The 14800-nt window shown below is 51.3% G+C and overlaps 1 protein-coding gene across 8 annotated transcripts in view; it reads right to left on the minus strand.

The window, feature by feature from the left end:
- The window catches only part of ELMO2 (engulfment and cell motility 2), a 38293-nt gene that overhangs the window by 8209 nt on the left and 15284 nt on the right, over positions 1–14800 (minus strand). For 4 of the 8 annotated variants that reach the window (XM_005214627.5, XM_025000451.2, XM_059892501.1 and 1 more), the window contains 8 exons: positions 13641–13822; positions 11918–12017; positions 11720–11791; positions 10678–10829; positions 8189–8267; positions 5124–5174; positions 847–969; positions 413–547 (listed from right to left, as the gene is read on the minus strand). In XM_005214627.5, coding sequence (XP_005214684.1) covers positions 413–547; positions 847–969; positions 5124–5174; positions 8189–8267; positions 10678–10829; positions 11720–11791; positions 11918–12017; positions 13641–13822 — 894 coding nt within the window. 8 annotated transcript variants of the gene reach the window in all.

Here is a 14800-nt window from a genome sequence, read left to right on the forward strand (position 1 = left end):
CCTGGCCACTGGACTGTGGCTGACTTGTCTGGCATCCCCAAGGCCTAGAATACTGCTGGTTGCTGAGTAGATGCCCAGTAAGTGTTTAATTAACTCTATCCTCAAGCTGTCTCCTATTACAATACCCACTCCAGCTTCTCGTGGAACCAGCTGCTTTGATGAGTGGTCCCCCCGCCACTCATCTGGCCCACTTCCTGGGTCCCCCTACAGATGGGTTTCTTTCAAGGGGCCAAATGTTGCACATAAACTTGTGGACCAAGCGTCGAGGGCCCTCCAGCCGCTCAGTGTCTCCAGTTCCGGGGCTCCCATGACGATACGTGTTACGAGGGAGGGCTGTCAGGGTTCTGTCTGGGGGGGCCCGCTCACTCCGTCGGGGGAGAAGGTCTACAGTGTTAGTGTCTGGCAAACTCACAGTGAACCCCAGCATTTTGTAGTCCTTGGTGTACATGGCTTTGCGTTTCTCAGTCCCACTCCCGGGGGCGTTGCTGGGGTCAGAATCTGCATCAAATGCAATCCTCCTCAGTTCAAATATAATGTCTCTTTGAGCCTGGGAGGTGAAACAGACTGTCAGCAGATGAGTCAGCTGATCAAAGGAAGCAAGGAAAAGAAAGGAGTGGGTCGAGCTTTTCCAGGCAGAACCCTGGCCCCGATCAACCCGAGGAGGCATCACACAGGACACAGATGGAAGGGATCACGGCGAGGCACAGAGCTGACAAAACCGTTTCTGTAGACACAAGGAAGCTCGGCTTCCGGCACCCAGCAGGCGCTCCAAACACAGGGCACAGCGCGCCGCATCACACGGCACACGACGCCAGCCGGGGGAGCCTGGTCCCACTGAGAGCCCACCTGGTCATTGGGGTCCATCTTGGTCATCATCCTCTCTTCCAGAAGGTTAAAGGTCAGGACTTGCAGGACATACAGCTGATGGGCCATCTCGGTTTTGATGGGGCGGTTCCCTCGGATCACGTGCTGGAAAGAGCAAGGGCAGAGGGTTGAAGTGGTTTCTGCTGGAGGGTTGTGACATAGATGCGCAAAAGACAAAGCACTGGGCAGGGGACAGGGTTCTCTCCCCACACAGCGCCGGCATGCTCCAGAAGTGGAGGGAGCGTGAACGGGCCTGACTCAGGCAGGGCTGACGCACTGCAAGCCCCAAGGGCACCATCTTTTTTTCTGCCCGGTCCTGGGGAGGGAAGTGGGACGAAGGGTAAGGTTATGACGTGGGAGGTAGGTGGCGGGGCCTCATTCCAGTCGATCCCCACAACAGAGTGTGTGTGTCAAGAGTCACTGGCAGAACTGGACGGCACGCTTTTGTCTCAGGAAAAACGTTCAGGATGGCCTCATGGAGGAGACAGGTTTCAAAAAGATCATTTTCTTTCAGTCATCTCTAGACACGTACACCAAGGCGGGGGGGCATCTAATGCTCCCTGTAGGCCCCCCACTCACCCCTTCTCTCTCCCCTTCCCCCTGATCACTCTACGCCCCCTCCCTGTGTCCCCACCCCAGTCCTTCTTCTCTGATGACTATCCCCCCCTGCCCCGAGCTCACCGCTCCTCCCGATGCCTGCTCGCCCCAGCTCCTCAGGCCTCCTTCGCCGCCCATGCTGCATCTCTGCCCTGCCCTACATCGCCCCGCTGTCCTCCCAGCTGACCACGCTGGTCCGCCCCGTCTCCCACCCGTGGTGGCCTCCTGCCCTTTCCTGCCTGCTCCCTGCATCCCTCACTCCCTCCGTCTCACCCGCCATCCTGAGGCCCCGGTCGCTCTTGCTCTTTTCTCATCAAATGGAACTCTTGCCCGGTCCCCACACGTGCCGCCACCTGTGCCTTTCGCGTTCTCTTCCTCCATCTAGCTCATCTCGAGAGCTGTGCTGTCCAGTATGCGAGCCCCTAGCCTATGTGTCCACGTGCCTCTCAATCAGTTAAAATTAATTCAAGTTACAAGGCCTCATTTTAAGCTGAGGCACTAGCCTCACTTTCAGCTCAGCAGGCACCTGTGGCTGGTGACTACCGTCCAGCAAGAGAGCTGGTGTGGAACATGTCCATTCACAGAAAGTTCTGCTGTATCTAGAGCTCTCTCACTCTAGATCAGTCCTTCTCCAGAGCTTGCACACTCTCTTCAGATCTGTGCAGCCTGATCTGGTAGCCACTGGCCACCCGCGTCTGCTGCACACTGGAAATGTGGCTGGTCTAAACCGAGATGTGCTGTGAATGTAAACAGAGTCTTGGCATGGAAAAAAATGTAAAGTATCTCCTTAATCACTTTTCTATTGATTACATGGTGATATCACAGGGTTTCAGACATACTGGGTTAAGTGTACTATGCTATCAAAAAAACTAATTTTCCTCCTTCGTTTGTTTGATGCCGCTGCTGGAACACTGACGATGAAACCGTGGCTCACGTCGTGTTCCCGCTGGCCGGCACTGCCCTCGGCGTCCTCTCCCCACCTGCGACTCCAGAACTCTTCCCTTCCCTGGACTGCAAGGCCCCAACACAGGATCCACAAGTCACAGGTGGTGCTGAAATTTAAACTGAAACTGTCAAGGACGACAAGCTCAGTTCTCCAGGCGCACCGGGCACATCCCAAGTGCCCACGGCCATCCGGGGCGTGAGCCACTGCTCTGCGCTGCCCCTGCTTGGCCCGCGGTGAGCACGCTCTGCCCTCATCTCCCACCCCAGCCCTCTTCAGCTGCCTCCACTGTGTCCGTCTGTCTCTCGAGCTTCCTTTTCACGGTCCGCCCCGACCCAGTCTCTCTCCTCCACCTTGGCTGCTTCGGCCCTCTCCGCTTCGCCCAGAGTCTGTTCCTTTCTCCGGGTCCTGCTGCCACTCTGGTTTCTCCCTACCTGTCTGTCCCTGTGCCTCCCTCCTTGCCTCGCTCCATAATGCATACAGCCACTCTGAAGAGAGCCTGGTTTTCATTCAACATAATCTCCCTTCCTCAAACTGAGAGAGGTTGGAGCCGGGGGAGGGTGGTTACTCCAGCCCCCAGTGGCTAAAGGAGGTACAGCTCCAGTCTGATGGAGTCTCATTCGACTGCCAAGCACCTCGAGGCCTCTGCTCTCTGATTCAACCCCACTAAATGCAGACTGAAGTGAGCATGAATTAACCTTTTCCGAGTGGACACTTTGGATCCTGAGTCCTGACACTGGACAGAAGCCTTGCTTGTTCTCCACGTTTGTCCAGGAATGAGCTGAACTTTTAAACCCATTCAGGTAAAGGACGAGCCCCAGAATTCATTCAAGGTCTCTGGGAAGGGCACCCACTCCCACACAGGCAGAGGACGGTGCCCGACACGGCTGCCCGCGCACGTGGACGGGCCCTGGTGCGGCAGGCGGGGGCAGCAGTGTCTGCTCCTGTCCGTCCTGCCGCACTGTCATGGGGCTCTGAGCAGGGAGACAGCCCCAAGGCGGGGCTGGTTCTGCAGGGTGACGTCCGGCTCTGCCCGTTCAGAGCAGCTGATCCACTTCTCAGGCGCCCACGGGGATGTCTCGAATTGTGGCCCCCGTACGTCTTGTTCAGGTGAAGGAACTGCCCGTGAGCAGAGCACTCAACGAGCGCCAGGCCCCCCGCTAAGCCCTGTGTGTGTGCAGTAGCTCATTCGGTCCTCACATCCGGGTGAGCAAATCGAAGCCCACAGACGGTAAGTAGATTGCTCAAGATCAAAGACCGGTTAACAGTGGGGGGGCGGGGGTGCCGACTCCAAAGTTCATGTTCAGATTTCTGAAGGCTTTCACACTCGACTCTGACTTCTCGTTTTGTTTCTTTCACTGCAGTCTCCCAGTTCCACCTTGTTTTTGACAACCGATACGATGGCCGTCTTTTAACTGAGCTCCTTGGTGCTCTTCCTCTGCCCTCACCTCCCGCCTCAGCTCTCTCCCCACCACCGCTCCGCAGGAAACACAGACCGTGCACTGTGATCTTTCTAAAAGGGCAGCCTGGTTATTTCACGATCCTGATTAAAGCTCAACTGCTTTTCGAAAAAAAAAAAAAGAAAACAAACAAGGTCCTCTTTGCTACCTCTCCAGCTGGTCACAGGCTTCCCTGGTGGCTCAGATGATAAATAATCCACCTGCAATGCGGAAGACCTGAGTTTGATCCCTGGGTCAGGAAGATTCCCTGGAGGAGGGCATGGCAACCCATCCCAGTATTCTTGCCTGGAGAATCCCATGGACAGAGAAGCCTGGAAAGCTACAGTCTATGGGGTCGCAAAGAGTCGGACACGACTGAGTGACTAAGCATAGCACACCAGCCGATCACACATCCTTGCTCCACCCTTTACAGGACCACTCACTCCTCCTGGGTGTCCCCCTTCCCCACGCAGGAATTCCTTTTCTGACTGCCCGCTTACCCTCAGCCTCACCTACAGCCTCCTACAGCCCTCCTTCATGGCGGGACTGCTGGGTCCTCCCCTGGAACCCACAGGCCGGGCATCCCTCCCAGGGCCCCACACAACTTGGGAGTTACGGCTGGTGTCAGTCAAATGAATTGCTCTTTCTGTGTCTATTTTAACACAGTCCTTCTGGATAAATTTTTTTTGGAATTGTGGGGCAACAAACAGTATTAGCTGGCTAAGGACCTCTCTGGAGGCTCTGCAGTTCCTGGTGGGCCAGCCTCCTCGAGACAACCCTGCTTAAAAGGATCACAAAACACAGCTTTCCAACTGAGGAAGGGTTAAGTACCTACCAGTAAGTTTCCTGAGTGCCCACCTTGCTTCATAGCAATTTCGCTAATAGTAGTACAACTATAAGAATCGTAGGGGCTTCCCTGGTGGCTCAGTGGTAAAGAATCCACCTGCCAATGCAGGAGACACAGGTTCGTTCCCGGATCTGGGAGGATCCCACGTGCTGTGCTCTAGAGCCCGGGAACCACAAGTACTGAGCCCACCTGCTGCAGCTACTGAAGCCCGTACACCCTAGAGCTGTGCGCCAAGACCAGAGAAGCCACTGCAGGACGCATCTGCGCACCCCAACTAGAGAGAAGGCCCCGCTCGCCACAAGCCAGTGCCGCAAAGACCCATCACAGCCAAAAATGAATAAAATTATTAAAGAAAAACAAAAAACAGTAACAGCTGCACTGAACCGTAACAAAACAATAACAATAACAAAATACAGCTTGTCTAGGAACTTACATTGAGGATTATGGACCGAAGGTGCTTCTGTGCAAATGCATTGGCCATGTCCTGTTGAGAAGAAGAGGCAAATGTGAGCCGGTTGGCAGGCACGGAGCTGTGACAACGATCCAAAGGAAGGGATGTCACAGCTCTCGGGCTTTTCCCCTTGATTTTTTTCTTCTTTTCAAATGAAAGGTGGGCACGTGGGGTAAAAATTCACAGACCTTCAACTATGTATTTTATACTCTGAAAAATTCCCGCACATTTTCTTTCCAGAGTACAAGTGAAGGTAAACAGGGCTTCCTTTCTCAATGGCACAATCAACTGAGTCATCTTCAGAGAGGGACAAAGACTACTTTAGGACGAGACATTACAAGGACGCTGGGCAACAGACAATGAGCACAGGGCACAGAGCAGCATGATGGTTCCCAGGCCACATGCACTGTCCCCGGCTGGAACCACTGCCAAGGCTGCAAGGGGCTCTGATGAAACGCTGACTCCAAACCAGGGATAGGGCTTGGCCCCAGCATCTCCCCAGCCCCCAGCACCATGCCAGCAGGAGCTCGGGCGGGATGCTTATGACTCACTTCTGACCGGTTTTAGAGAAGAATCTGTTGTGTGGTTTGGGGTACTTTTTCACGACAGGGTCGCCTTTTTTATTATATTGGGTTCAGATTTTGACAGTAACTATTTAGCACACTCAGGAAATAGTGTCCTAAGTTAAGTGAATCTCCCAGGGAATGAAGCCTTAAGGGTCCTCTCAGAACCATTATTTTGACCATTCTTGTGCTAATCTTCTCAAAATATATACACTTCTTTATTTTTGAAGAGACTGTAATGATTATAATTTAATCACTGCCAAGGATTTGGTCCCATCAGTAAAACCCACATCAGTTACTATCCTATGTTGTGACACTGTTCTGAAAAGTTCTGACATAGCTTCTGAAATGTGAAGCTATTTTCCCCTAAACAAAATGCGCCTAGATTACTATGCTTTTAATTTTCTGGACAGCTTTTCATAATTCATCGTCTCTTCCTTCCAGTGTCAGCCATCACTTCTTATAATGTTAATTCGTATGACTTCACTTTCTCAACTGCCTCCATTTAATTCCACAGATAATCATCTTTCTCAGAGCTGGAAGGCCTCTCTTGCTTCTAGATTTCTGGCCACATTCCCAACGGCTGAAGCTGCCAGGAACATTAAGTTTTACTTTGTGTCCCCCGAGCACACACTGGCTGGCAGAGGAAGAAGGTGGACTAGAAACTTCTTCAGTAGCTATGGGAGGCTGGTTATGGAGCTTAAACCTTGCTGTCGTCAGTGGGTAATTGCCAGTGATCTGCTACTGGAGTATAAAGGCCTTCGACCAAAGATTTCTCTGCGGTGCTGGCAGGGGGGAGAGCGGGAGAAAGCACTCACTGTCTTTCATATCCTTGTAGAGCTGACCTCTCCGAGCTCCCTCTAACCAAGAAATGAGCATTCAAACTCCCTCTGTGAACCGTCTAAAGCTTCTCCAATTGCTATGGTCTAGTAAGCATCCAGAAGGGCACACATTTCCCTTTACTACTGCTACCGCAAGCAGGAAGGCGATGCATCTGGGATCATCCAGATGAAAGTCATAGGCTATTCCTGAATCTGATCTTCTCCAGCTGAACGACAGACCCACATGAAGGCAGGTTACAAAGAACAGACTGGGCCATGTTCCCCGGGGCAGGCAGCCCCTTCCTTAATCCTTGAGGTGACTCTGATCTGCAGTGCTTCCCTCCCTGCCCTGTCAAATGAGATTTATAGCACACAACCTTTTCCTGTGTCTTGGAGCTCCGTGAACCGCCTGATCAGATCAGGAGATTTTTGCCTGGCTTTGACCTCCCCACCTGGAAGACAGCGGGGCCCTTTCCACACGGCAGTGCTACTTACAGTGACAGGCAGGTCTAGCGGATTAAGGTGCTTGTCCTGCCGGCAGAAAGCAAAAAGCACAGAGAGAAGCAGATGGAAGAATGAGCTTTCGGCTTACATTCACAACAGGACTAGGGAGGAAGAGATGAACAGAGCAAGCCATCCAAGAAAGACAAGGACAGACAGAACCACAGATGCTCCAGGTCCTCCCACCAGAACCTTCCAAGAACTCAGTGCATGATCCCACGGGAATTACAACTTACTGAGCCCAGGGGGTTGACCGAAAATGACAAAGCCTTTCTTATGTACCTCTCTTGGGCTTTGACCAGAGAAATCAAGAACGGCAGTGTTGGAAGGGCCCTTACAGATCCTTTAACCTGGCCCTTGCATTTTACAGAAAGAGAAGTGGAGACCCGGAGGGGTCAGAGCACTTGCCCAGAAGTGGTGAAAAAAACACTCGGCCTTGGGGCTCTGGCCTCTGAGGTCAGCGTTTGCCCCACTGGCCCGCTCATCCCTCGTTTCCTCCCTGGGAAAACAGCCTTTTTCTCATGACATCCTTATGAATGAATCGGGCAGATGCTGCTCCCACGTTATAGGTGAGGAAACCGGGGCTCAGAGAAATAGAGCAATTTGCATCATGTCACATAGCTAACTAATAGGGAAAAATTTAGAATCTGGATGAGAGGATCTTCAGACATGAAACTTTGAGCTAAGTCTCTCCACTGTTGCTTCCTTCCTTCAGCAAGGATAGGACCTGGCAGGGCTGCCAGGAGAGTCTCTTCTCCCTGCTTCTTGATCCTCTAACCCAGGGGTAGCCACACTAAGGCCAAATGAGATGTCAAGGTCTTATGAACAGTCACCACACCCCCCTGCTGTCTACTGTCTGAGGCTTCCTTGGCTATAGCGGGAAAGCTGAAGAGTTGCCACGTAGACCATAAGGCCCACCAAAGAAAAAAATATTTATTCGGCCTTGAGAGGAAAAAGTCTGCAGGCCCCTGCCCTGACCTAGGACCCAGCTGGTCTCCCTCCTTGGTCTTCCCGGGGTCTTCCTTATTAGCAAAGCCACTCCGATGGGCTCTGGCTACAGAGGGACAGGACGAAGGACTCTCCCAAGAGTCCCTGACTGGCTGGGTGAGAAGTCTTCTCTCGGAAAAGCCCAAATGAAAAGCTTGAAAAGGCTGCCACAGACCTGTCGCTTGTCCTCAGGGGCCTTCAGAAAAAGTGCGTTAATCAGTGCAATGGCGTAGGTCTGAATCTCCTGGTTGGAGCTGTGTTAACAGAGAAAGAAGGCAGAGGGAGATTAGCAGACTGAACAGCAAGAGATGGTTTACAACAATCACTCGCAGACTGTCATAAAATAATCGGAGGCCAAGGATCAAAAGCCTTAAAACAGGGCACAGCCCCTGACCCAGCAATTCAAGCAGGAAGAATTTATCCAAAGACAGCCATTAGAGAGCTGTGTGCAAGTTACTGGCAAAGTGTTTTATCAAAGTACTATTAAAAAGAAGAATAGGAAATAATGTGAATGTCCACAGGAGCAGCTCTGTTCATGTATATGAAAATCCTAAGCAGTCACTGTTTTAGCACAAAGGTTCTTCATTTGGGGTTAGGGATGGGCTTAGGGTATCCATACACCCTAGAAACGGTATAGCCATTATTCCATTTATCTGGTTGACTATGTGACAGTTTTTCCAGGGAGGTGAGAGTCCATAACCATTACTGGATTTTCAAAGGCATCTGGGATGCAAAAAGATTAAGAACTACCCTTTTAGAAGGTTCTTTGACATGGGAAATGTTCAAGACCTATTACTCTGTTAAAAAAAAAATCAAGGCACACAAAGTATGTGTAGTAAGATTCCAACTTTTTTACAAGTATGCATAGAAAAGACAAGACCAGTGAGACAGTCAATTTAATGTTAGGGACTTCCCTGACAGTCAAGTTGTTAAGACTCTGCACTTCCAATGCAGGGGGCGTGGGTTTGATCCCTGGTCAGGGAACTAAGATCTCACATGCCTCGAGGGTGGGGTGGTAAAAAAAATGTTAACAGTGGTTATGTCTGGCGGTGGGATAATGGGCAAACGGTTCCCTTATTGTGCTTCTCTGTTTTTTTGAAGTCTTCAACTGTGAACATATTTTATTTTAAATCAACAGTAGCTACCACTTTTCTCTGGAATCTCATACTCCCAGCAATTGATGAGAACTCTCCACCTGCTGTGTCACAGCTGCATTCTGAGGCTCTTTCCAGAGGGGCTGCTGGGCTCCCAGGTCAGGCGGGGGCGTCTTGGAAGTCTGATTGAGGGCACGAGGCGTCCCTCAGCCCAGCAGCAGCGGACATGACTTCCAGGGACAGCAATGGGTTGAAAATATTCACAGACTGACCCCTAAGAAACGCCTAGCTCCTCTCTCCTCCCTAAGGAGGTGATTGGGTCATTCCAATTCAGAAACAAAGAAACAGAGGTAACTCTGAGGTCAGGAAAATCAGAACTCTCCATCTGGGGTTGATCATGTCCCCTCACTTCAATCAACCTTTTTGGCTTTTGGGGCATGAAAACAGAGGCTGAAGAATCCCCTAGAGAAGTGACAAGGAGAAAGAAATCAGAGTTGCAAATTTTCTTGTGCTTTTTTTTTTCACTTGGGCTCGTGGGAAGGTTTGGGCTGAGAGCATAGCTGAGTGAAGAAAAGGCTGCTAAAAACAACCGAGTCTGGGAATTCTCGCTTCCCCGGGAACCGGAAGGGTATTCAGTCAACAACCCACATGCTGGAAGGGGGCAGCAGGTAGGAAGGTGTCAGCAGTATCAGCATCCTTGCTTTTGGCAAGTCCAGGCCCCTTAAATTATGTGGAATGGCAGAAAGGGAAGAAAAAAGAAGGGGGAAGGGAGAACAGCCTCCTAAGGGTTCATCTGTCTTTAGATCTTGTTTACTATCTGTTAAATGTCTTAGGATGGGATAAACTTAAAAAACAAACAAAACCAAAAAAACAATGACCAACAACAAAAAAACCTCTCCTGAATGAATACCTATCCTGTGAGGTCTCTACACTAGACTTTTTCTCTCCTTTGATCCTCCCAAGCCTGAGAGGTGGGAGGGATTAACCCCAGCGCAGAGGTGCGGAAACTGAAGCCAGAAGAGTTAGCTTGCCGAGGGCAGAGACCTCGTCTGCAGTAGAGCCTGAATTGGAACACATGCTCTGCAAGACACTTCTGGCTACCCTCAACTGCACGCTGCTAGTTCAGCAAGAGTTCATTCGACAAATACTAACAGAGCTTCTACTTAAAACAAGGGATACAAAACTGGTCCCTGTTCCCAACTCAACGTTTAAAACGGGAGACAGATAATAAAAAATACAGTATTTCATGTAAATATGATCGTCATAGATACAAACAGGGACTCCTGCGCTCATAGAAGAGAAAGCATCTAATTCTGTCTGGCACCATAGTGATACAGAGAGGGACTGGGACAGTTTCATGCTATCCTAAGAGGTGAAGAGAGTTACAGAGGGTGTCAGGCAGGAGCGTGACGTGACCAGCTCTGAATTATGGGAGGAATTCTGGCAGTGAGTAGCAGGGAAGAGGTGACGAGTGACAAGCGGCCCAGCACCTGGGAATACAGGTGCGGCGGGAGGAGGGCAGAGGGCTGGGGGGCGGGCCGGGCAGAAGGCGTGGCAGGGCCACACTTACACCTGGAGGTGCGAGATGAGCTGCCCCACGGTGATCTCCTCCGCGATCTTCTGGTACAGGCTCTGACTGTTCAAGACCATGCTCTCCAGGATGGCCAGGGACCTCTGCAGGATGGACACGTCCACCATGGGCTGGCTCACGTACCCCGCGATCTAGAGCCAGAGAGGGCGAGGCGGTGAGGAAGCCCGCGAGGGCTGAAGGCTTAGGTTTCAGATGCCCGGCCCCCGCCCAGGACTCTCCCTGCTTAGGTGTGCTGCCCACTTCTGGACAGCCGCCCCCAGGTGACAGTGGTGTCTGCTGTGTTGGCCAGGGTGCCAGGGAGTCCCGGGCATGGATAATGCATAACTCGATTTCAAATGACAGCATCCACTCAACTGTGTTTCCTTAAACCTAAGAACTTAAATCCCTTGTTTTTAGAAACAAGGATTTCGGCATGGAAGGGCTGTGTGAGGAGCAGAGGGTCTTCCTGATCCTGGGACCTCGTGTGCTCGCCATGTGCTGTTCCCCTGACGTACACTTTGTCCCTGTACACACGCAGAGACTCAGGGACATGGAAAGGACCTCCAAGTCTCGTAATTTAATCTCTCTGCTCAGTCCCCATGAGAATATCCTTGACACATGGTCACTGCACTCCTGCCTAAGTGTCTCCAGCCATCAGGAAGTTCTCAATGTCCCAAGCCAATGACAGGTACAATCTAGATCAGCTGAGATATCATTTATTGGTTTTCAGTTCAGTTTCTGGAAGTGACACTGCCTCTTCTTCTAGAAGGACAAAACTAGAAGTCTCTCCTCTCCACACTGAGTTCATCTGACAAATAGGCTCGCCTGCAGATTTGTAAACAGAAGGCACACTAGTAAATGTAAGAGAATATAAGGCAAATGAAATGAACATTTTTTTTTTTAAATCCCAAGAAGAGGGAGGGCTCAAGAAGCAGTCAAGAGACTTAGGGATGGGGCTGGCGGGCTGGCTGGCGCTACCGCAGGTCTCACTGACAATCCAATCCCACTTTGGCCACAATGGATTCTGGGAGCCCAGTCCCACCTTCTCAGCACAGGCCCTGTGAGTATAACAAAGTCTCGGTACATCTTCCAGGAGCCACAGGAAGGCCAGACCCTGAGGATGAAAAACCTGGCTTGGGGCTAGAAGGCCGGACCCTCCCTGGAGCAGCTGTGTGGCCTGCATCTCCCCTCGAGCCTAGAGGACACCTGGTGACTGAGGGAGGAAGGTTGGAAGCCTCACCTGCTTAATAAAGGTGATTGAAACCATGTCCCAGGAGACAATGCCATGGTCCATGAGCTCTAAGAAGGCAGTCAGGGTGAATGCCAGCATCTCACTGTAGCTGAGACATGTGCAAAACACACACAAAACGATACGAAGATTCAGAACCGGGGAACACGGGAGTGAAGGGAGCTGCAGCAGGCACGGGTTCAGCGTAAGCACCACACGAGAAATCTGCAGACACCACCGGCCCTGTGCCTGGCTGACGCCGATGCCTACACGGATTCCTCCCCGGATCTCTAGTATCACCAAGGGGAAGGCGGCTGGGCGACCAGGCTTCCTCATCTCAGGGAAACAGTCCCTCGGCCACCTCCCGTCCAGCAAATGCCCATCAAACCACAACACCGGGTGGGGTGCCCAAGGGAGCTTGCGTCCCAGCCCGCCTTCAGGCCAGGAGGCAGCAGGATGCAGGAGAAAGAGCGTGAACTTTGGCCCATGGTTTCAGCTCCTGTCTGACCACTTCCTAGCTGGGCAAATTTTAGACTTCTAAAATTTTCAGACTTCTATTTCTCTCTCTGTAAAATGGAATTCTTCTCACAGTGTTAACCTCACAGGGTTGCAGTGAGGACAGGATAAGGCATGAGAAACCTGACCAGAGTGCTGACGGACAGGAAGGCTTGAAATGTTTTTTCCCCTTCTCTGCTCTGTATACACTGTATCTGTTATGCACCCATACCTGCATGTGCGGGCCCAGCCCCTTCATGTGTCCGACTCTGCTACGCCTTGGACTATGGCGTGCTAGCGCTCTGATTTACAGACCAAGTTTGCGTTTACAAAACATGTTCTGACCCATCTCACCCACGATCCTCCTCAGGACAGGACAGCCAGGTGGGTAGCACCTCCATTTTAAAGAGGAGGGAACCACGGCCAGTCAAACCCTGCACTCCTGGGAGACTGGGAACGCCCGGGTAGGTGCTGACGGCAGCCACAGGCTTCAGGATTTTCGTGCAGCCGGAGAATCCACAGCTTAAAACAAATACCTGAGATGAGCTGCTCAGTTTGGCTAAGAAACTTCAACAGCTGACCCATCAGCTGAAAGAAGACTTCTGACTCCCTCTCTGCTGGCTTAGGTTCCATGGGCTTAGAAGACAAACTAAACATGTTTATCCACTGCTGATATCAACAGGGCAGTTTCCCGCCACGTTCCCCTTAGCACTGGAGTATCACAAAGTACGCACCCACCGTGAAAACGGGTGACAGGCAGACAGCGAAGGGGCGAGGGAGAGCTATTACAGAGGAGGGCCACACACGTCTGTGTATAAGGAGCCTGTGTATGGGGGCTGGTGCCTGGAGAGGGAGGGACGTGGGATGTGGTTAAGAACAGACAGACAGAGATCTATTCTAGTTGATAACGGACAGCCTGCTGATTAACCTCCATCACGTCACATCGACTTTCCAGGAACGATTGCAGCTGCGAGCTGACCTCTCTTCCCAACATCCTCAGCCCTGAGTTTACTTCTCACTTAGCACAGGGCTGCTCTGTCCCGACTCTGAATTTGTGAGAGCCCAGCTAGACTAGGAGACTCAGGGCCACAAGTTATACCCGTGTGGACCGTAGCGCTTGGCATGCTGCTCCGCACGCAGACGGAGCCCAACAAGCGCGTCTGACTCAATGGAAGAGACTGGGACGCCCCGCAGTGTCGTAGATCTGAGACTCCCCTATCGAGACCTCGGAAACACTCACTGGGATAAGAGCTTGGTTCCGCTTTCCACGAGCCGCGTCAGCACAACGATGCCATCCATGTTGATGAACTCGGTGGCGAAGGTCACGTCGGCAGAGAGCTTGGCCAGCTCCTTCATGGCGTCCAGCCGGGTCTCCATGCTGGAGGACTGGGTCCTCTCCATCAGCTGGCGTGCAGCCCGGGACTATGGGACCAAGGACAAGACACAGGACATCAGCTCCCCGTGGTGGGTCACTGCTCTGTGAATAGCTCCCAGGGGCCCCTGTGGACTCTCAAGCCCAAGGCAGAAAGAGCTTTTCACACTGCTTAATATTTGCCAAATAAATGTTTATTGGATCCATCAGGGAATCACCAGTAGGTCAAGACAGATCTGTAGCCAAGTGTATCCTTTCTGTATCACTCTGGTCTATGTATTAAAAAGAGTTCCACAGATGGAACATAAGAGATCTGAGAGATGACAATCCACTACCGACGGCAAGTCATAGAGAGACAGACGAATGCTGCTGTTAAGTTGCTAAGTCGTGTCCACCTCTGCGACCCCATGAACTGCAGCACGCCGGGCTTCCTTGTCCTTCACTATCTCTCGGAATTTACTCAAATTCATGTCCATCAAGCCAGTGATGCTATCGAACCATCTCATCTTCTGCCATCCCCTTCTCCTTTTGCCTTCATTCTTTCCCAGCATCAGGGTTTTTCCAATGAATCAACAGATAATGGTTCAATCAATACTGGAGAGTTTTTCTTTTTTTAAATTGACTTTCAGTTGATTTAGAATGTTGTGTTAGTTTCTAGTGTGTACCGAAGTGTCACATGTTTTCTACACATACATTCTTTTTCGTGTTCTTTCCCTTTATGGTTTATTATAGGATACTGAAGCTAGTTCCCTGTGCTATGCGGTAGGACCTTGTAGTTTATACCTGCTAATCCCAGATTCCTGATTTACCCCTCCCCCACCCCCTTCCCCATTTGGTACCCGTAAGAGTTCTCTATTAACTAAAGCCATCAGACAGCGGAAGAGGTTGTCTCTTGAAGTACTGGGCTCTTGGTCACTGGAAGCAATCAAGGAAAATCTAGATGACATGTGTCAAAAGTGCTATCGGAGGAATTCCTGCATTGGATGGAGAATTCAATCTGATGACCTCTAAGGTCTCTTTTTCAATCT

Source organism: Bos taurus, chromosome 13 (assembly GCF_002263795.3).
Source record: "Bos taurus isolate L1 Dominette 01449 registration number 42190680 breed Hereford chromosome 13, ARS-UCD2.0, whole genome shotgun sequence".
Taxonomy (NCBI): Eukaryota; Metazoa; Chordata; class Mammalia; order Artiodactyla; family Bovidae; genus Bos; species Bos taurus.